The sequence below is a fragment of the Apus apus genome, chromosome 4 (genome assembly GCF_020740795.1).
Source record: "Apus apus isolate bApuApu2 chromosome 4, bApuApu2.pri.cur, whole genome shotgun sequence".
NCBI classification, from domain to species: Eukaryota; Metazoa; Chordata; class Aves; order Apodiformes; family Apodidae; genus Apus; species Apus apus.
The window spans coordinates 62052778-62074969 of NC_067285.1; the positions used below are offsets into that span (position 1 = coordinate 62052778).

The 22192-nt window shown below is 45.2% G+C and overlaps 1 protein-coding gene across 4 annotated transcripts in view; it reads left to right on the plus strand.

Moving 5' to 3' along the window:
- LEF1 (lymphoid enhancer binding factor 1) overlaps positions 1-22192 on the plus strand; it is a 71047-nt gene that overhangs the window by 29374 nt on the left and 19481 nt on the right. For 2 of the 4 annotated variants that reach the window (XM_051616873.1, XM_051616874.1), the window contains exons 4-8: positions 12164-12296; positions 16289-16379; positions 18604-18687; positions 20528-20650; positions 21398-21560. In XM_051616873.1, coding sequence (XP_051472833.1) covers positions 12164-12296; positions 16289-16379; positions 18604-18687; positions 20528-20650; positions 21398-21560 — 594 coding nt within the window. The remainder of the gene's footprint in view (positions 1-12163; positions 12297-16288; positions 16380-18603; positions 18688-20527; positions 20651-21397; positions 21561-22192) is intronic. The other 2 variants (XM_051616875.1, XM_051616876.1) reach the window with 1 other exon arrangement.

Sequence of the window (22192 nt, forward strand, 5' to 3'; positions counted from 1 at the left end):
CAAGTGCAGAGTGGTGGGGCAGAAGCCAGGATGGGTGGTGAGCAGGGCTGGAGCAAAAGCAAAGGAGAGCCAATGCCACCATCACTGGGAAAGATGCATACTGGGTTGTGAGGGTGCATTTTGGCAGGATGGGCCGCTCTTGGAGGCTGATCTAGCCGCAAAGCTGATGTAGGAGCATCCCTCCAGGGCTCCTGTTTTGACTCCTCTCTGCAGCTGGAGGCAAAGGCGTGCTGTGAGGTTGCTGTGTCTGCTTTTTGAAGGGGAAAAAAATCTTTCCTAAGCTGCCCTGGAAGACAGCAGGCATGAAGATGGGGCGCTCCATCTTTTCTGGGTAGCCCTTTTCCCTTCCTTTTTCTGCTTCTTCTGCACACAGGTTGGCAGCTTGCACAGGCGCATTATAATTTCAGCACTCCCCTGACCTGAGTAGTCTCCCATTGGTAGCCCATGGCTGGGAGATGTTGGTCCCTTTTTTATACCTTCTGAGATGCCAGTTGGCAAATAGGGCTAAAAATACAGAACATTTAGATTATGTGTCAGTATCTCAGTGTCCAGCAATATTCTGCAGTAGGTTTATTGGTCCTGTTTACATGAAAGGTCCAAACGAAACAGTTGGCATTGATGGCTTGGGGCAAAAAAGTGTTTGCAGCCCTGCTCCTTTGAGCCTGTGCCATGTTCAAGTCATTCTTTGCTCAACCTTAGCTGTGTGCTGTGATTTTAGTATATTTAGCTACATGTAAATGTAATTTTAGGGCATGTTTTTGTGTCTTATTGATGTGACAAACCCTCACAGGACTAGTCTATAAAATTAAGTTAGTAGCTTTTCAACACTTTTGTTTGTACTGAAATTATCTTGCACAATGTAGTAGAAAAATAATTCCTATTGTGACCATCTACTGATGGTTTAAATAACCTGTCTTAAAAGACATCCTGTTTCTGGAGGGCCCTATTTGCTTTAATTCCTGTTAAAATTGGTTTTGCCTTCTGTGGAACAGCGCTGCAGAAATTAAGTACTTGCAAATGCGTTTTACCTCCAGATAAACGTTGCAGTTTGCATTTTGAATCCTAGTGAAGCTTTAGCAGACTGCTACTTTTGGCCTAATCATTTGTACGTTTTTAGGGATTTTATTTTTTTTAGTATAAAAACGAATATTTTATTTTAAGCCTTTGGACCATCTAGCCCACTTCCAATGATGGATGGCTAATGAGATGACTTTTACCTCCACTAAATGGTTATATTGTTTGCACTGATGTATGCTAAGACTTGATGCATTAAATCTTTGGTCATTAGCAGATGCCATTAGCAGAAAAGTCCAAATCACTTAGAGCTGGGACTTAAGACTTTTCATTAAAACCTAAATTTGCATGTTATTGGATAAATCTGTTAATACGATTTAGCTGGACTCAGGAAAGTTTTGTGAAAACTTTTTCCAGTGCTTACGCAGGGTCAGTGGTGCCTGGGCACCTCAAATATGGAGAAAATGGCCCCTCTGGTGCTCCCTTCATAGCCCCTCATATGCTGAGTGACCATGACCTCTGCATTGATTCCACCAGTGCTGCCCATCCCCATGGCCCTTAACACTGCACAAGCAGCCCCAGCTGGTGGTGTTGGGCTTCAAGCCGGGCATGGGTCTGCTCCAACTCTGTCACAAAATTCCCCTGAAGTGGCTGAAAACCGAGCCTCCCAGCAAAGCCTGGGCAGTGCTTCCCACCACTTCTGGGTCAGAAAGGGTTGGCCTTGGCGAGGGTTTCCCCGCGAGACCCTTTCAGCAGCAATGGCATGGTAGGTAGCAGGGCTTGCCAGGAGTGAGGACCAGCCAAGGAGTCATCAATGTCAAATTCATTACTTCTCCTTCACATCTGTTTCTGTCTTTTCCCCTCCTCCTATGTTCAGAAGGCAGATGAGGCAGGAGAATTTCCAAAAACGTCAGTCACATTGGTTAGCATGGCCAAAACAGCTTGATCTCTACTTTGCTAAAAGTAAGCAGTTGCTGCCTGGTCAACCTCCAAGTTGCAAATTCAGGCGAGTTGAACAGAGGTTTTGGACACATAAAGGTGTCAGATGCTTGCACTGGTATCTGAGCCCTTGTCCTTACCTTCTATGAGACAGAGCTCGGATGTCTTCCCAATGCATGTCATGCTCTGACATTTTCTTAAGAAAGTTTCTGTTCAGTACATATTAAAAATTGCTGCTCAAAGAGACCTTGACCCATTTCTCAGTCTTCTGGGCCTCTTACAGTCTTTGTTATGGCATGTAGTGTCAAACAGGATGTACTCATAGTGTCATAGAATGGTTTGGGTTGGAAAGGACCTTAAAGATCACATAGTTCCAACCTCCCTTCTGTGGACAGGGACACCTCCCACTAGACCAGGCTGCTCAAAGCCCCATCCAACCTGGCCTTGAACACTTCCAGGGATGAGGCGTCCACAACTCCCCTGGGCAACCTGCTCCACTGTCTCACTACCCTCACATTGAAGAATTTCTTCCTTATGTCTAACATCATCTACCAACACCATCAAGTTCTTCTTCTCTGGGCAGTTCCAAATCCATTCTCCACCCAACCACAGACTTAATGTAAATATGTTTATTGGAGGTCATATTTTGAAGCACTTTTGATCCATCACCTGTGCAATGCAGAAAGACATCTTGCTGTCACCAGGGTGCAGGGCAAGGTGTTCCTTGGTTTTCCCCAGGAGCCTTGGTTTGTATCCTGTGGGATGTGAGAAGGCTGGTGAGGAAAAGTCATTGCATCCCGTGATGCACGTTGTCTGCCAGAATGGGAACACCAGGCTTCAGAGGCTGCTGTCACACTGGCTGCTTTCACACAGAACTTGTGTGCTTGTGTAGTAGGTGGCATTTCCTTTGCCTGAGAGGTTCCCATACTTGATTTATGTGGATGCTTGAGGGATGCAGAGGAATCGCCAATATGAAGATTGGACTGCAGCGCATCCCTTTGCCCAGGAGAGGCATGTTAGCTTGCAGGTCCAAGTACCCTGGAGAAGATGCCAAAGCTGTTGTGAGCTGGGATGCTCATAACCACGAGGCAAGCAAAACAAGCTTCTACCTTTGTCTTAACTCAGCAGGCGGCTCTGGTGACGGAAGCTGGAGCAGCGTTGTCCCCAGGAAGGAGCTGAAGATAGCACAAGAGGTGACATCAGGATGGACTTCAGCATCTTTCCCCCCCCACACCCAAACCCCTGGGGCTCCTCAGCACATAAAGCCCCTGCTGTTCTCCACCTCGGCAAGTGACTGTTCTGTGGGCACCAGTTCCTCTCATGTCCCACAGGCTTCCTCTGCTGGCTTAGGGCAGTGGTTCTTATCAGCAAAGCAATTAATAAGCCAGACCCCTGTGACTCAGAGGCTCGAGCTTGGGCTTGTTAAAACATTGCAGTGCCTGTGTTTCCCTTAGCCAATAGAGAACAAAAAGGGCTCTGGGCAGGTCAGGAAATGATGGGGCAAAATGCGTTTTCAGCTGATGAGACCAGCTTGTGTGAGACGAGGATGCACAAGGCAGGAGCAGGGATGTTGTGTGGACTAAAGGCTGAGGAGAACAGCCTGTGGGACATGATTCCATCTGGAGAATTAAGTATTTCCAGCACTGGTGATCCCATTTACCAGGTTTTGGGACTGCTTATTGACCTGTGGGGTCGAACGTGATTTGATGCTGTAGGTTCCCACTTGTTGGACGTGGACTTCTTGGTGCATGCATTTACATCAGGAAAAGATTAACTGTTCAGGATGGGCAAAGTTAAAAGGACCATCATATGGGAACTGGAGCTTAAAATGAACATTGGCAGGCAAATTGCAGAATGTTTACTGGCAATTAATGGCTGTTGGAGAGGACCTGGTGCTGAGTTTGGAGAATGAAATAAAACACAGCAAAATATTTTAGCAGGGAAATCCTTCCCTGTGAGCACGTGGCTTTGCTGTCAATTTAATGTCCTATCAGTTGTTAGTACATATTTCTAAAATTAATGGGCTGTGCAACACTAAGTATAATCTGTGCATATGTGTACTTGCAGTATGGAAGTAGAAATGGGCTTGTCCTTCCTTGATCAGAGCCTTGCAAGACCTGCCTGGCTCCTCTTATGGTTCACGAGCACTCCAGGTCTCCCAAAAGCCTTCCTGAGCAGCCAAGAAGAAGCAAATTTAAAAGTCACAGGAGAGAAGAAAACAGAGATAGCAGGGGATTTCTAATCAAGCTGTTTTAATACTGGGTGTGCTTCAATCACTTACTTAATGGCAGTGCTTAATGAACACTTGAAATAAAGCATGTTTTTGTCAGAGATTCAACACCCATGTTTCAAAGCTGTCTTGAGGGAACTCAAATGTTTATTACAACTTTTCAGCAAAAACCTGTCACAGTTGTGCTATATTGATTTCCAAGAATGAAGTAGGGAGGTGGGAGAAGTTGGAAAAAGACAAGAATGTAGCCAAGCCATTAGAGTGGTGATTTCTCACTAGTACTGCAATTAACCTGAATCCAGTTACTGATTGTAATCTGTCTAGATAGATACTTATCCCAGGCTTTATCAAATCACATTTACTCTTTTTTTTTTTTTTTTTTTTTTTTTTGCAATGCTCCCCTGGCTGTTGTTCTGAAGTTTTTATTGCACACCCAGCCTTCGGGCTTCAGACGGAGTGGTTTGCTCTGACTTGGCTTGCTTCCCCTCATACGCTGCCTGTGTTTCCAGCCCTGACACCCCCTTTGCTTTGGGTCCTATCTTTGTGCCCACAGACCATGGCACACCACCCTTGGCTGTGAAGCTGCCTTTCCCATGCATTGCACCCACAGCCACTTGCTGATGGCCTTCCAAAAAAGGAAGGCAATCTGGGCAGCTGGGAAAGGGACACAAAACCTCTTGCTTCTGAATAACCATGGAAAGCTCTAGCAAGGATTCTGGGTCCATCCGTCGCCCACTGAAGGGCTAGCAGCTTCTCCTTTCTATCTCCAGGGGGTCTCCTGGGCTGCTGTGGCTCTGCGGTCACCTGATGCAACACAACCTGGGGAGGGTAAGAAGTTTTCAATGACTGAGTTAAAGTAACTTTCTTGTTCTCTCCTTCCCCGCAATAAATACGACTTAATTGGGTGGTGAAGCGCTGAGTACAGGACGTGAAGAAAAAGGGGACCAGGATGACTTTGACTTTTTTTTTTTTTTTTTTACCTCGTCAAGCCATTGCTTCACTCCCTGAAACATGAAATTTCAGTTCTGGTTTTGTTCTGAATAAGTGTGAGCAGTTGCAAAGCCGTAAAGCTTCGCATCAGAGTGTTTCACTTTGCCGCCTTACTGTGGCGAGTCCCTGGGGTGTCACCCCCACTGTTTGTAAGCACAAAAGGTCAGCGAGATAAATGGCCTCCTGTTGCTGAGTTCTGAAGCAGGGTAGGAAGACTGTGCTTTTTTTTTATTTGGCTTTTGCAAATAACAGTATTCCTGAGCTCCTGTTTCTTATGAGCAGGGTGCTCCTCTGGGCATGCTTTCCCATCTCTGCTCCTTTTAGCTTCAGGTGAACCTAAAAGAAAGGCTACAAATGCTGTGCCATTCTCCTAGCTGCGCTGTCTAAGGAGCAGAGAAGATTTTGAAAATGAAGCATAAGAAGATCTCTGCTGTCAAGAGCCTAGAAGGACGTTGAACATAAAACTGTTTGCTCTAAATAAATGGTTTGGGTTTGGGGATGGGGAGAGTAAAGTGAGCTCTCCATATATCGAGCTTGCTGCATCTCTGAAAAGTTGTCTGTGGAAAGGGATTGTACAGTAGCTCCCAGGGAGGTAGGAAATTGTGATTGCAATAATTGTTGATGTTGATGAGCTAATGACAACTAGTTCTGGTCAAAACAACTTACTGTTACATCCTCTTCCACCTTTGGCCTCCCTGTGCTAACGCTTGTCTGTAATTAACCGGGACATGGGCCTGATTTTGAGATTGCTCCAAAACTACATAGTTCATGGCCTTGCATTTTTATTGCAACAGCTGGTCTGCAAAGACATAAGTGCAGACTTGGTTTAGTCATTAAAATGCTACTGCTATTTTAAGAGGACAACTGAAACTACTGTCTTCTGGGTTTGCAAAAACCTGTATAAGGATGATTTCAAGACACCATAAACTAAACAGACTAAAAAAGGGATGGATTTTTCTTGTCCCTTCATGTCAAGGTATTCCCAAATCCTCCAAGTCATTGATCCTTTTATTTTGAGGTACTGCTATAGCAGTAGTGGAAAGTTTTGGGGTTGTTTTTTTCTTTTTTGGAAGAACTATGTATTGTTTTCCCCCTGAATTTAACATTTGCTGTCAAAAACTTGAGGCCATGTTTTTTTCAGAATGACCCTCTTTTTCAGGAACAAAAGGAATGCATGCTTTTCTTCATCCTTAAGTTTTGATTGTATTGTGTTTTGGTTTGGTTTTTATATTGGCTTATTTTAGTCTGAATTGAGAAGACCATCTGCTAGTGCCGGTATCCAGCACACAACTTGTTGACAGGAGAGGAAAAGTAGACAGGCTAGGGCCTTTTTTTTGCTTTTTAGAAGCAGCTTTGTGTTTAAAGGAAAGAGTCAAAACAACCCAAAAAGCAACCCAGCACCTCTTTGGGTGTTGACCTGGAGATGCTTGGGTCTTGTGTGCAAGGGCTCACTTGCTCACAGCTCTCCACGAGCCTCCCTTCTGCCTGCCACCTGCTTTGTAGATGTGTGCCTTTGAACGGTTGTTAATTTAATATCTTTCTCAGTGCAGCAGCTGGAACAAATGGTCCCCCCAGCTCCAGTGGGAGCTCCCAGCCTTGCCCAGCACTGACCTACAGGCATTTTTGCCATGTCTGCCTCAAGCTTTTTATAGGTTTTGCACACTTGTTGCATATAGGATACCTTACAGGTGCAGGCCTTTGCTGAAGCTCTAGCTAGCTGTCTGGGGAGGGCTTGGTTTTAATTTTATTTTTTTTCTGGTGGTCTTGCTTTTCAAAAGTCAGGGGAAACCTCCTGGATTCAGACTGAATCCGAGTGGCAGCATTTCGCGGTTAACTCACCAGAGATGAATTAGAGCTGTCTGAAAGTGTGTACTCCTCGAGCGACACTGCCACATTTGTGTGCTGGTGGAGGAGCCCCTCGGCCAGCACTGGGTGCTGCCTGTGGCACAGGAACTCTGCCACTGCCGCAGCCAGGGGGGCTTTCCCCCCCATCCTTGCCCTGCCCAGAAGGCCCGAGTACAGTTTAAGCCTGATGCTTGCAGAAGGTGATGCTTTTTGCTTTTTGGGTGACTGTTCCTACATTACTGTAACACGGCAATAGTTTTAAACCAGTGCCTGCCCTGCGAGACCCTGCCAGTTCCCAAATGATGTTGCCACAGGCTGTGCTGGAATACTGCAGTGGGACTGCAGCCCTGATGGGCCAGCAGCCTCCAAGCAGGAATCCACCAAGGTTTAGTCACTCAGGAGGGAGTGTCCCTTTAAGCTGGGTCACCTGGGGCGTGGCTGGGTGTCCCCAAGCCAGGCATGGGTGATCCCTTCACGGTTAACTTTTAATGTTCATAACAGGTTGTGACACCCATGTGACAAGGTGCTTTGAAGCCTTACACCTTTGTAAGCCACAGGTCCTCATTTTTAGCTATTTATATATGTTTTTCCAAATTGCAGAGCTTGAGCTAGGCCGTACATTCAGTTTCCTTTACAGAGTGTGTGAAAAAGCTTAGGCCCAGAGTGTAAAGAAGGTGATGAAGCTGATGTAGTGTGGAAGTACACCATGGATGCTGCATCACACCTGCTTTAGGAACTGTTTCAATTAGCATCCAGCTTCTTCAGGTTGTCTTGGAAATGAGAATTACATTCTCATCTGCTTTATTGTGTTTCTAGAAGCTCCTTAGGTACCAACTTGCCCCAAAATACTACATTTTGGTGGGTGGATGATGTGTAGTTACTGTACTGAAATACTCAGGAACCTCATGAAAGGCAGTGGGTAATTAATAGGTAATCATCTTACCAAAGGCTTGTGGGCTGATCGGGATTTTCAGGAGAAGATTTTTAAAGCTGTACTGGGGAGAAAAGGTCTTCCGTGAACTGTACCTGCATTAGGTGTAAATGCCCACCAGTGTGCTGCAGAAGGCTGTGGTGGTTGCTAGCTTGGTTAGCAGGGGCTGCGCGAAGCCTGGGGGACCGAGTTTCCTCTGCATGGAGATCACATGAGCCAGATCGACAGTCCTTGGATTCAGGTCTCTGTCAGTCGCTCAAGTGTTTCTGCGCTGTATTCACCATCTTCAAAGGGTTTGGTGAGATGAATGTAGTAGGGGTGGCATGTTTGTGAGAGGAGGAGGAAGCCTATGGGCAAAGAAATTGTGTGGTATCTAAGTAGGTCTGTCTGGAACCCCAGTGTGAGGTAGGGTTTCGGCCACGTTGCTCAGCCCTGAAAAGCCCCTGGGGTGATAATGGCCACAGCAAGCAGTGGGAGGTGGAAGGGGCTTCAGCGTTGTCCCTGAGAGTGAAAGGTGCAGACCAGCATCTGTGGGACTGGCCAGGGCGTGTGGGGCTGATCTGCTCCTCCCTGTGCCTTGGACCCAGGGTTGGGAGGGCTCAGAGGGCAGTGAGAGGGGCATCCAGGTCTGCACATGAGATCTTGGTCTCCTGCCCTGAATACTCTCTGGGAGAAGGGCCCAAATAGCCCATCAAGGTTGACTTGTAGGGCAGGTACCATAGCAGAACTGATGTAGCTTGTAGGGCTTTTGGGTCATCATGCTTTTCTCATCCTGGTTTTGTTTTGCATGGGTCACCGTGTGTCAGTCACTGTGGTCATCTTGGTGGCACCACAGGGAATGAAGAGGCTCAGCTGGTGCCCACTGATCCCCTATCTGGTGGCACATCTGAGTGCCCAGCAGAATTTGGGTGGCCAGATCTCCCTAGCTCCTCCCAAGGCCACGTGGGGCTAGCAGGCTGGAGAGCTTTTTATAATCATTGTTACTTATTACTACCTTCCCCCCCCAGTTTCTGGCTCTGCAGACCCTCAAATGCTCTTAATGGAGATAATGGCCTGTTTGTATGTTAATTTTAAGCCCACTGACAAGCGGTTAGCTTTTCTCCTGACTTCTCACAGTTCCTTTGCCCATTGAAAGCTGCTGCCATGAGCTTAGGGGATAAGGTGCGGAGAATTAGAAAATAAAATAAAATCTGCAGGATGCTGGAGAGCAAGGGGGTACAGGAATTGGCTTGCTCAAAGTACAAATGGGTAATTTCTGAAAGCAAGTAAGCCTGATACCAGGGGCATGCATGATAATTACGTCCAGCACAATACAAAATGTTAATTACAAAATTTTAAGAAATTAATGCTGTCTAGCAGCTGTGTGTGTGACCTAAATACATCTATTGCTTGATCTTTATTCATAATACACAGTTTATTGTGGGTAAAGTAATTGCTGAATGGTGGGCTGGCCCACAAGTCTTGTAGCTAAAGACTGAGGCCTGATCTATAAATCGTCTAAAATTTGTTGGCATCTGTGTTTTCTTGAATTTATGCAGACAGGGAAGGTGAACAGCTGTCTGAGCTATCCCCTTTACAATTCAGCTCTCCTACATTATTGAGAATTCATATTGCTTTTATTATTTGGTCACAAAAATGGACCTAGTGCTTGTTGGCTTTAAAACACCTACTAGCGCAGCTTTCTCCCTCCATCTTGCAAAATATAAGACAAGGCCGAAGCTTAAATTAAAATCCTCAGGTTCTTATCTCTTTCCCACAGGAAAGCAAATCTGTGTTGAAAACCGTAAAATTAAGAGGAGAGCAAGGATAGCATAATTTAGCAAAAAATTCATGGCACCAGATTCTGAGCTATATGACTGGAGGGATAGGTCAGACATTAAGAAGATACTGCCTGCTAATGCAAGTTCCTTAAGGTGGTGCTCTGGAAACAAGGCAAGCAGAAAATACTGCACTGGTTCCCATTTGCTCCCTTTCCTCTGCACCTACCAGCCTTAACAATAAATTGAGTTGTCCATTTAATAACCCTTCTGCTTCTAAAAGTCCAGGGAAATCCCGGGTATTTTCCAAACATCAATTTGTGGCAGACTTTCCGTAGTGAGCTCAAAGAAAATTAATTTCATTGGATTCTTAAATGATTTTTTTTCTTAATTCCTTATATTTGACAGGCTGTCCTTGCTGAGATTTTGTCAATATTTCTGTCTGAAGGACAGCTATTTTTGCCTTTATAATTTATTTTTAAAATTTTCTTTAAAACTTGGGTTTTCCATAATTTATTTTTTTTCCTAAGGGGCAGGATAGAGTGGCAGGGTACAGGTGAGAAGTGCCTGTTACATGCTGGCATCGACAGTGTGGATAATCTTGTCATGGGAAGAGCAACTTGTGTTTCAAGCAGTGTTAATGTGGCGGCATTTTGTTGGGACAGATGAGTCTCATTGACTTGCAGTCTTGATCCAAGAGTGGGATTTTGGGTGGTGTCCCTGTGTCACACCGAGTGTGATCCCCTACATCATCCCCTCCTTTGTGCCTCTGCGGGAAGGGCTGGTGGGAAGCACACGTCTTGGCCTGCACGGGCATCCCTTCACAGCAACCATTCCCAGCCTCCTTATAGGCTCCTGTCAGGTATTGGAAGGTCACTGTAAGGTCTCGCCGGACTCTTTTCTTCAGGCTGAACAACCCCAACTCCCTCAGCTTTCTTCATAAGAGAGGTGCTCCAGTCCTCTGATCATTTTTGTTGCCCTCATGTGGACACACTCCAACAGGTCCACATCCTTGTGCTGGGGGCTCCAGAGCTGGATGCAGTACTCCAGGTGAGGTCTCACCAGGGCAGAGTAGAAGGACAGGATAATCTCTCTTGATCTGCTGGCCACAATTCTTTTGACACAGCCCAGGATGCAGTTGGCCTTCTTTGCTGCAACTGCACATTGGTGGCTCATGTCCAGCTTTTGATCCTCTAGTACCCCCACATGATTTTTCCACAGGGCTGCTCTCTATCATGTCTTCCCTCAGCCTGTGTTCATATCCCTGGTTGTCCTGGCTCAGGTGCAGGACCCTGCACTTGGCCTTGTTGAACCTCATGAGGTTCACCTGGGCTTACTACTCCAGCTTGTCCAGGTCCCTCTGGATGGCATCCCACCCCTCTGGCATATCAAGTGCACCACCCAGTTTGGTGTCATTGGCAAACTTGCTGAGGGTGCTCTCAGTGGCACTGTCAATATTGTTAATGAAGATACTGAACAGCATTGGTCCTACCCCTGAGGGATGCCGCTTGTCACCGTTTTTCATCTGGACTCAGAGCCATTGACCACTACCTTCTGGATGTGACCATCCAGCCAGTTCCTTATCCACTGAACAGTCCACCTATCAAACCCATATCTCTTCAACTTAGAGAGAAGGATGTTGTGGGGGACTGTGTCAAAGGCCTTGCAGGAGTCCAGATAGATGACATCTGTAGGTCTTCCCTTGCCCCTAGTAAAGTCATGCTGGCTGTCTGACTTGCCTCCCTGTGCTCATGTGCTGTGTGCCAGTTTGCCTTTTAAAGTTGGCTTTTTTACTTGCTTACCCTGGCCAGGAGATTTTAAGTGGAGTTTGTAAAACTGCCATTGGAGAAGCCTGTCGTATCTTCTGACAAGGCCAGGGGCTTGTCCCTGCCGCACCACGCCACGGTAACACGGGAGAGCAATGGAGATGAGAAGCTGATGAAACTCATGCTGCTCTTAAGGCTGGAGCTGTGGCAAACCTGCACTGTAAAACTGTTTTGTTTTAAATGCTGAACCTGTACCTGAAGGGTTTCTTCAGTGCTGCTGCTGGCTCTGCCGTACTTCGGTCGCTGCCCTGGGTGCACGGTGTGATGTTGCCTGCCCGGTGTGGTGCTCCTCCTGGCCTGCCACTCTCGGGATGCTACTTCCCTGGCCCTGCCTTCATGTCTCCTAAATGCCTTGCCTCCTGCTCCTGGTCCCCACACAATTTCCCTGTGTTTCCTCAACACCCACATTCCTCCTCACGGACTGGTGTGCTGAGGATTCTGATTCTGGCAGCAGATCTGGCTGCTGTCTACCAGCTCCAATGCTGTGTCTGTCCGTCTTTCCCCCCCACTTCAGTGATACAAGTATGTAGCAACTGTATTTCTGAAGTGCCCTTTTTTTTAAAAAAAAAAAAAAAAAAAAAAGCCCCACCCCTCTAACACAACTTAATTTAATGTTTTTCTTCTCTTGCAGTCAAACAAGGTGCCAGTGGTACAGCCTTCTCATGCGGTTCACCCCCTCACCCCTCTTATCACGTACAGCGATGAGCACTTTTCCCCGGGGTCGCACCCATCTCACATCCCCTCTGACGTCAGCTCCAAACAAGGTGAGGCCATCCCTGTCCCAGCACGGTGGGGATACAGACTGGTCCCGGTGCCCCTCGTGCTGTTGATAGAGCTTTACTTGTAATATTTTAGACGGAGGGCTCCAGGTGTGCATGCCATTTCAGAGACAGTAATCCTACCATGATGCCGATACCTAACTTAGCTGTTTAAATCTTCATGCTCTTTCTAATGTGGTAATTTGGGCTCGCCTTACTCATGAAAACCTTTTAAAATCTCAATAAGCAGCAGCCAGCCCTCACCACCCCCTGTGGTGCCTGAGGCTTGCAGCATGCAGATGTGGAAACAACGATCATTCCTCACCTTCGCAAAACTGGGGGAAGAGTACTTCAGTAGCAGTGGTATTGCAACCTTTTCTTTCTTCCTTTTACTCAAAATTATATTTTATGTCCTTGTATTCTGTCTGTCTGAATTCTTCCATACATCACTTGGCATAACTGAAGCATAGCCCATAAATACAGTTTCAAGCTTGCACAGGTTAAGACTTCATAAACATGACATTTTTTAACCTTTTGGTGCCCGCTGCCTCCTGCAGGAAGCATTGTTTTAGATGACAGAGTTGTGGGTGTCAAGTTTTCTCTACACTTCTAGAACTCCTTAAACAAAGAGGCATCCCAGGTCCCAGTCTGGGAGTGTCAGACCAGCCCTGTTCCAGGTCAGCTGGGGAAGTACCAGCAACCTCTGGGGTGCTGAGCCCAGCCTGCACCAAGCGATCCTGCCTGGCACCCCAGCAAACCATCCTCAGGAATCCCTTGGGTGTGTTTGCATGCTCTGGGATGCAGGAGCCGGGAGGGGATATGGTGGTTGTTGGGGTGGTGGAAGGGGAGAAGTGACCCCAGACGACACAGGTCTGAGCCAGGGTTTGGGTAAGCAGCCTGAAGAGGAGAAGCCTGTGTGGGAGATCTGGTGGCAAGGAGGGAGTGGGAGGGATCAGAGGGTTTACGAAGACATATGCTGTAGTTGGGATGTCAGTTTGTGGGCAGCAAGTCTGTCAGTGCCGGGACTGCTCCTGGTGGGTGCCTCTCCTTGCCTCTTTCTTCACTCACATGTCCAGCCACATGGCATGACATCTATTTGACAAGATCATGAAGCTCTACTTTACCTGGGCACACATCCACATGCACAGTTTTCCCGTTTATTTGGAGTGGTGTCTAGCCACCATTGTTCAGGTAGAGGTATGTTTTTTTTCCATTCTGACTTTCCCTGAATGCCTTGTTTTCATTTCAGCCTTGCTAGGCAGATAATAACATGGGCTACATCCAGAAAATACCATGGCCTTGTGGCTCTGTGTTTTTTGCTATTTGTTGATTAGTTGGCTGGGTTCTTTTTTTAGGGAGGGAGAATACAGAAAGCACTCATCCTGGAAAGCCTGGCCTATAAACACATGTATAGCATCTTTTGCAGAGTTGGAAGAAGCAAATGGAGACCTCCTGTCCTCATTTGTCTTCCTCCTTTGCATCAGTGCCCAGTGGAAGGATTTTAATGCTTGTTCCTTGAAATCCCAGGGGTGCCCTGTGTTAGAGAATGGGATTTCCACCTCTTGCCCAGGCTGGCTGTGACAGCTGGGGCACACCCCACTCCTGCAGTTTGTGAGCTCTAGAGGTTTTCACTTACTGCGTGATGGGTTTGCTGTCCTGCACCACAATTCTTTGCCTTTACCCCAGTGTTGTTTTTGTACTCCTCTCCTGCAGACCCAAATTGAACATCTGGTTTGTTGTTTCTGTTGCCCATCCTCGCTTTGGCCTCTTCTTGTCCTCTCCCCTGTCCAGCCCCTGTGGTACATCCCACAAGTCTGGAGAAGGGCTGTGCCAGGGGTCAGCGGGGGGCATCTCTGGCCCAGAGCTTGTGCCCCTCCAGTGTTCCTGAACAGTCTCTCCATCCCTTTTCTCAGCATCTGGCAAAGATGGGGTGGATAACACAGGCTGCTGGAGACTTCTGGTTTTGGCTGTGGCGGTCTCCTTGATGTGTGTGGTCTTTCTTTCTCCCTGTCTCGGCGCCACTGGCATTTGGGAGCAGCCCCAGTGAAGTGGCCCATGCAGTTGCTGCAAAAAGATTTTATTTCCCCCTCAGGTCCTTTGCCAAATGCCTCCGACCATTGTTTCTGTCCTTGCCTCCCACCGTGGGCCTGGAGCAAGGCACTGCCCTGGCACCTCAGCCCTGATGCCAGGGTGCCCCCCTTCTGCCAGAATCCCCCAGCGAGTGGGCCAGCAGCAGCTTGCCTGCAGTGCTGCCTCGTGAACCGTCAGACACTTGGGGACGGACACACAGCCACTGCCTTCCTAAAGGCAATCACTTCTTTCTGCCCTGTTATTTTATATTTTTCTTAACACTCCGTGAGCAAGACCGTGCTTTGGAGGGCGGTCACTGTGTGGTAGCTGTATATGTTCCTGCTGGGCGTTAGGGAGCTGACAGCCACCAAAAGGAGCCACAAGTTTTGGACTGATGATAACAACTGTGCATCCGTGCAGAAAGAGCAGGGACGTCTGTGTTGTAAGAAATGCAGATTTTGGAGATGGAGTGGCCCAGCTCTTTGCACCGAACTTGGTCTGGCAGGGGCAAGGTCATGTTGTCACTCCGAGGAGAATCAGCTGTCACCAGAGATGAGAGGCTGGACTTTTTTTATTTTTCTTTCTTTCTTTCTTTCTTTTTTTCTTTTTTTTTTTTTTTCCTTTTTTTCTTTCTTCTTTTTAAGCTGGCTGAAGGAGCATTCCCTCTTGTATAAAAACCCTAGGATATAGAAAATGTTCCCTTTCCTGTCAGCTACCAGCTGTTTTACACCTTTGAAAAGACAGCTTGGGTTTTGGTCCCAAGTCTGAGAATTTAGCTTTTTTGAGACAGTAACACCACCAGTATTGTTTTCCATCCTTTTCTGCGCACAATCCCAAAAGATGTTCTTCAAACCTTGTAATTAAATTCAGAAGATTTAAATACAAAGTAGGAGTGGAAATAAGTGTGTAGCATCAATCTATAAACCAAGTCTCAAGGTAGCACACACTCAGTCTTGGACCTTTGGAGTGTCACCACATAAATATTTAATGCCCTTTTAAAGCAGCTGATTTAACATGTGAAGTAGACTTAACAATTCCTTCTGCTTCAGCCTTCTCTTCCCCAAACACATTTAAATAAACCAATGTCTTTGTGGCCTCTGCAACTGTAATTCCATGTCTCCTGGGGGCACGAGGTTTAGGTAAAGAATGGAGACCACAGACCCTTTTGGGACAAGGATTAGCTTTAATCTTGAGGTGATTCTTGCAGTTGTAGGACTCTGTGTTCTGGGGAATGAGAGCTGATGGATCATTTCTGATGGGACTCTTATTTTTCCATTAAATACTACCAATGCAAAATAGATTGACCTTGGAGCCCACAGGAGTCAACTTGATGAAGAGCTTAGTTGGAGCTGGAGTGACAATTGGAAGCCAAATGAATCATATCAAGTGTGACCATTACAGGCCTGAAAATTATTCTTAATTAACCACTGATCCTCTATGGTAGCAAGTTTCCAAAATCTGTGAATCCATAAGGGAATCTGCGAAAATGTACAAGTAGCAATTTACCTAATCTAATAGCTCTGCTGTGCTGCCTCTTTGTCAATGCTTTATTTTCTTCTTGTTTCATGCTGTGTTAAAAGAGGTCCTCAGGATCTGATCAGGTTTGGTGAAGCCATTGGGAGGACAGTATTACCTAACACACTTGACAGAAGATCTAAACTTGCACAGGCCCTTGCCCATCCATTTGTTCCATCCTTCCATGGTTTTTTTCCCCAGTATTTCCCTTTGAATTGGAGTATCATGTACAAGTTATTTATTAGTTTAAAAGTGGCATGAGCAGCCTTTTGCTTTTGACACTAACCTAGAAGGTGGTTGTTGCTTATCCAGTGCACTAATGCCATTGTAGTGTTGGCTGTGTCAACTGTGAACTGTAGCTCGTGTAGTATTTGGAGGGAAGAAGTCATTCACTCTTTTGTGCTCTTTAACAGGCATGTCCAGGCATCCTCCAGCTCCTGATCTCCCTACCTTCTATCCCTTGTCTCCAGGGGGGGTTGGACAGATAACACCACCTCTTGGCTGGTAAGATCTTTTAGCTTCTTTTCAGACAAAGGTGCATGCTCACACCATTCACGGTTGTTGAATCAGTTGCAGTATTTATAAATAAAGAATGTCACCGCAGTAAGAAATTAGTATGTTATTTTAGTTGAGAAGATCAAAAAAGGTCTATCTTTGAAATGAATTGAATCTAGTTTTTGAACACGTACAGAAATTGAAGTGTGTAGATTTCACTTTGAAGTCTGTATATTTCTTATGCTCAGATTTGTGGCTCTTGGCACTTGGAAAGATAGCAGAAAACAGTTCTCAAGGAATTAAATGTAAATTCTGTATAAACAAAGTTGCAATTACTGAGGGGAGGCAGGAAGGAACTTTGAAGTGTGTGTGTAGGGGGGGAAATCTTGAAACTACACCAAAATGGAGGACAAACTTTTGTAGTCAGCTGCTTTTTACAGTTTCTGTATGGAGAGAAACCTTTGTCATTGGGAGATTTTGCTGCTCATGCTAATGCAGGCCCTCCCAGGATCTCTTTCTGCCACTCAGGGTGTCATGTGCCTTTTGGAGGAAACATGGTATTTTCAGAGTAATCAGTTTAGTAGGTTGTTTCATGCCTGCTTGAGGTAGGTGGGTACTTTCTCTCAGTTCTGTTGGAGCAGGGAATAATGAAACTCAGCAACAATTTCAGTGTGATGGAATCTGTATCTTGACTAGTCTGTACCCGTGCAACAAGCAATGAAGATTCTTTATTTTAAAATGTGTCTATGGGAGGAAATGATGATCCAGACAACAACAGGGAAAGTAGAGAGCAGAAGATGGTGAAGTGCTGTATTGCTGGCAAATCTGCCAGGAATTGCCACATGCCATTTTCCAACAAGTTACTATGAGATACCAAACTAAAATATGGAAGTATCTGACTCTGTTTTTTTAATTATTCCCCTCTCCTCCCTGCTCCCCATTTGGTGCTGCTCAGCTGACTCCTCACCTCCACCACCATAAGGCAGTTCCTGGCATTCATTTTCCAGATGTGGTCAATCCTTTCTTCTGAAAGGTTTCTCAATGCAGAGTCTGGGGGGAGGGAAGATGAAAAAGAGAAAGAAGAGGAGAGACAAGATCTGAACTTACAAGGCCTGGCAATGTGTTCAGCAGTACTCACTGACAGCAGGACATACCCAGCCATCACTTAGGCTACACAGCTTCCAGCTGCCTTCTGAGCAGTACTGCTGTGGAGGCATCCTCCACCTTTTTTTAAATTCCCCTTCCCTTTGGGCACTGCTCACTTCCAGTAAGGTTTCCAAGTGTGAAACCTGTATCCTGAACCCTACAGACTAATAACCCTTTGTTTCCCCTCTCTGAAATGCTGATCTGCCAGTCAATAAGTAACCGTTCAAATAGAATTGGTGTGTGCAGTGGTCTTTCTGGGCTGGTTCAGATATTTGGACTGAAATGGTATTTGTTTACATTGCCATAGCATGACACGTCAGGGTGTTACTTGTAGTCACCATCTGAACTGTTGCTAGTTGAATGTAAACAAAATGTAATCATGAACTAGAGAGTCTAAATGACAGGCTGGTGGCAAAATATTCCACGTATGTAGGAGTATAAAAGAAGTAAGAATTTCACACAAGCTTCTCTTACTGGACTGCAAAGCTTGAACTTTAAGTAGTTAAGATGGACTTATGTTGCTGTGGCCTTTTAGGTTGTTGTGGGGGCTTTGGGGTGTTGTTTTTTTGTGTTCGTTTTTGTTTTTTTTTTAATCAAATAAACTACTTTTTTAGAAAAACTGGCTGCTTGTACCTCACTATAGAAGATGCAAATGGAGAGAGTCCTGAGTTTTCAAAGACTTAATGAAACTGTCCAAAAGAGCTTAATAATTCACAGTGTGTTTGGAATAAGATGCCTCTTTTCTAAGAGCTGGTTAACCGAATCTAATCCCAGTGCTTTTCAAACTAGGTGAGAGAGGGATAAGGATAGAGATAGAAGAGTTTTTTATGTGCATGCACGTGTGCTGTGGCAGAGGAAGGCTGCTTGTTTTGCTTTCCTCCCCAGTGGAAATCTTTCAGTAGCAAAGGAGAAAGTCCAAAACATTCAAGTGTATGTTAGCTTTGCATACAGGGGTACACTTGAAAATGTTGCTTATTACTCTTTGTTTGTGACTAGGACTGAGTTCCCATCAAGTGCTTTTAACTCTAGAGTAACTATTGAATACCGTATCGTATGATTGATGGGTTCCTTTCTTCTGTGACCTCAGGCAAGGTCAGCCTGTATATCCCATCTCGAGTGGATTCAGGCAGCCCTATCCATCCTCACTCTCAGTCGACCCTTCCATGTCCAGGTAGGTGTAGGAGGTGAATGACTGACTGGGGAGTAACTGCTGGCATTAGAGGGCAAGTTGCTCTGCTGCTTGCGTCTTGGTCTGCCTTTGCTTGCTTATCAGTCAGCTAAAACTTTATGCATACGTTTTTATTTAACTTATTTGTGTATATACAGTTTGCCTGGATCCCACACTGGTCTCATTCAGCATTTCCTTGGCAGTCTCTGAAGTATTGCAATTAGGAGCACTGGTGAATTGTCAACAATTAATCGAGCTGTTTCATCTGAAATTAGTCGTTAGTTCATTTCTAGGTACAACATACAGTGTGCATCCTTGGGTTTTGCTCATGCAAGTATGCAGCCAGGTGGGTTGTCACTCTAGTCTGTGTTCTCTAGTTCTAATTTCAAAGTTGTTGGTAATTAGTCTTGAATCATTTAGGTATCACTTCATGTGGAAACTTGCTCACAAGTAGGTATTTCGTAGCCCAAAGCCACTAATGGCAAGGGATGCCAGCACAGTGTGTTTGTACTGGTGTGTGAATCAGGCACTGTGTCTTTATGTCTAAGCACAAGCTAGCAATGCTAATTGAGACTTGGGCATGGTACACACTCCAGACCTCCTCTCCTCTGCTTTTGCACTCTAAAGACAGCTTCTGCATCCTGTGCTTGGTGTACACAAGGTTGCAATATACCATTCTTGGGGTTTTTTTGTGTGACCTGTAGAAGATATATCCCCTTGCACGGGGATTTAAGACAGGCCACTTGATAAGTGGTGGGGTCCTCTTGCCTCTCTTTGTGTGGGCTCCTTTGGATTATGTCTGTCCCTTCACTTCTTTACAGGGGAATGATACGCATGCGCCTGTCAGGGTGATTGGGAAGAAACCCCATTTTTCTTCATAGTAAAATTACTTTATTTGGTTACAGGCCTTTGTGTTTGTTTTATTTTGATGGCATGAAGGAAGGGGGCAAGAGGACTAAGGAAATGGAGAAAGGAGAGGCTGGATGCCATTTCTTAACCAGCAGTAATTCAGCAAACCTTATGAGCATGAGCTTGCTTTTGCTGTTAATGGTATTTTCCACCAGTTCAAAACAAAGCATGCAGGTTTTCTGCTGCACTTGAGCTTGCAGTGCTCAGAACCTTCAAAATCCATCTCAGCTATCATTGAGGATGACCTGGGTTAGTAGGGTGGGGTGATTGAGTTAGTGCTAGCTTGGTTTTCTTTTCCATTTTCTGTAGGAAACTTTATTTAGGACAAAAGTCTCTGTCTTCCCCTCCCTCTTCTTCCAGGATGCAGATTTTTAAAATTTATTTTTATTTTAAGCATTTGATAGTGAGTTCAGGTGAAGTGATGTTAAAGTCTTCCAGCTTAAGCACCTTGAAAAGTAAGATACTCCTTAGAGAGTCATCAGGGACTTCTTGAAAAGACTCTTCTTCTTTGAGTTTGTTTCTGCATGGCAGTTCCCTCCTGTGCATTGGCTGGTGGTGGATATTTTAAGAATGTTTATATCTTGGTGTGGAATTACAGGTTTTTTGTTAAGAAAAGTGTATTTTTATTGCTAGTCAGTGCAACAGTACCATTAAATGTTTCTTGTTTGCATTGCTAAAACTGTTTGCCTGAAAGGTAATAAAATAACTTCTTTACAACCAAAATATTGACTGATTTGTTTGTTGTTTGTTTGTTTTCTTCAATAAATGGGCTACAGTGCACAAACCTTAGCCAAGTATTTTTCATACATTCTCAAAGAATTGTCTTCCGTTGCAAGCTCTGTAGCGTTTGCATTCTTGGGGCATCCCACTGCTGTCACGTGTTTGATGCCTGTCTTCAGTGGGGCTACAGACTTCCTTTTGTTTTCTCTTTTAGGTTTTCACATCACATGATTCCTGGTCCTCCAGGCCCTCATGCAACTGGAATCCCTCACCCTGCTATTGTAACACCTCAAGTAAAACAAGAACATCCGCACAACGACAGTGAGCTAATGCATGTGTGAGTCTGCCTTTCCGCGCTAGCCCTTAATCTGTAAATGTCTGAGAATTAACTCTATCTGAAAAGAGTCAAGGATGTGGTTGGTTTTTTTATTTATTAAAAAAAAAAAGTGCCTTTCATGACCTCTTCAAATTTTAACCCTTCTCCTATAACTAAAACAGGAGATGTGGGCTACTGTTTGGAAGAGTAATGAGACATGAAGCCACTTTTCATTCCAGTCCAGCACTTCTTAGCTATCAGCAGCAGTCGTATTGAGACAGACTTAATAGTGGACTTGTCTACATGTGAATGTTCCTTGAGAGTGAACTCAAAAACATTTGCTGGAAAAGGTTTTAATTGCAACGTTTACTAGTAAAAAGCAACCTTTTTGCTTAGGACTCAAAGGCAAAAGGCCTAAGAAAGAAGTGGATGAGGAGCTATGCTCCTGCCTGTAGCAGTGGTTTTCTAGGGTACTAGGGATAGCCTTTCCAAAAGAGAATTAAGACAACTGATGAATTCAGAGCAGATTCACAAATCAAATGTTATTTGCCAGAGGCGTCACATGACATCCTCCATGAGTATTAAATTAAAGATAATTCTCTGAAAAGGTATGAAAGTCGATGGGAGATAACCATTGAAATTCTCATTCTTACTATTTAAATGCTACTGTAACCACAGGTTGGTAATTTTCCATTGGGTTCTTTTTTAGGCTGAAGGTAAATGGATGCTTTTTTCCCCCCCCTTTCCCTTTCCCCCACCACGTTTTAGGAAGCCTCAGCACGAACAGAGAAAAGAACAAGAGCCAAAAAGACCTCATATTAAGAAACCTCTGAATGCTTTCATGTTGTACATGAAAGAAATGAGAGCGAACGTTGTAGCAGAGTGTACTCTGAAAGAAAGCGCAGCTATCAACCAGATTCTTGGCAGAAGGGTATGTACAGGAGGGTGTGTGTGTATTCATATGTGCTGCTAATTTGTGTGTGTTTCCCTTTAGCTGTGTGTGATAGCTCACTTTCTGCTTGAGGTGCTAACTAATGTGCAGCTATCAAATTAGCTTTAGAAGATAAAACATGCAACTAAAAATAAAAGCAGTATCTTGATTTTCTTTTTTCAGCATTAGCAACATCATCAAATTGGTGTCTGTTCCACTTACATTATGGTATCGGCACCTCAGGCATGAATATCCTCCTTCACACGTAGAAGGAACATTGCAATCACCTTCTGGGTCCTCCCTTAGGCTGACATCCATCAGAGCAGGAAGGGATCATTCAAAGATCAGTACTGGACGCCAGTGGAGATGGAACTCAAAAGTTAATATAACATGGTCCAATTGTAAAGTCATGTAGGTTGGGAGGGACTTGTGGAGGGTTAGTCCAACACCTGCTCAAAGCAGGTCCAGTTACATCAACTTGCTCAGGGACTTATCTAATCGAGTTTTAAATGTCTCTAAAGTCTCCAGCCGAGTACTGATGATCCCCGTACACATCCCAGAGCCTTGCTGAGAGCTGTTTGCTTCTGTGGTATTGTGAGCATGTTTTATCCTTTCCGTTCTCTGCAAAAAAA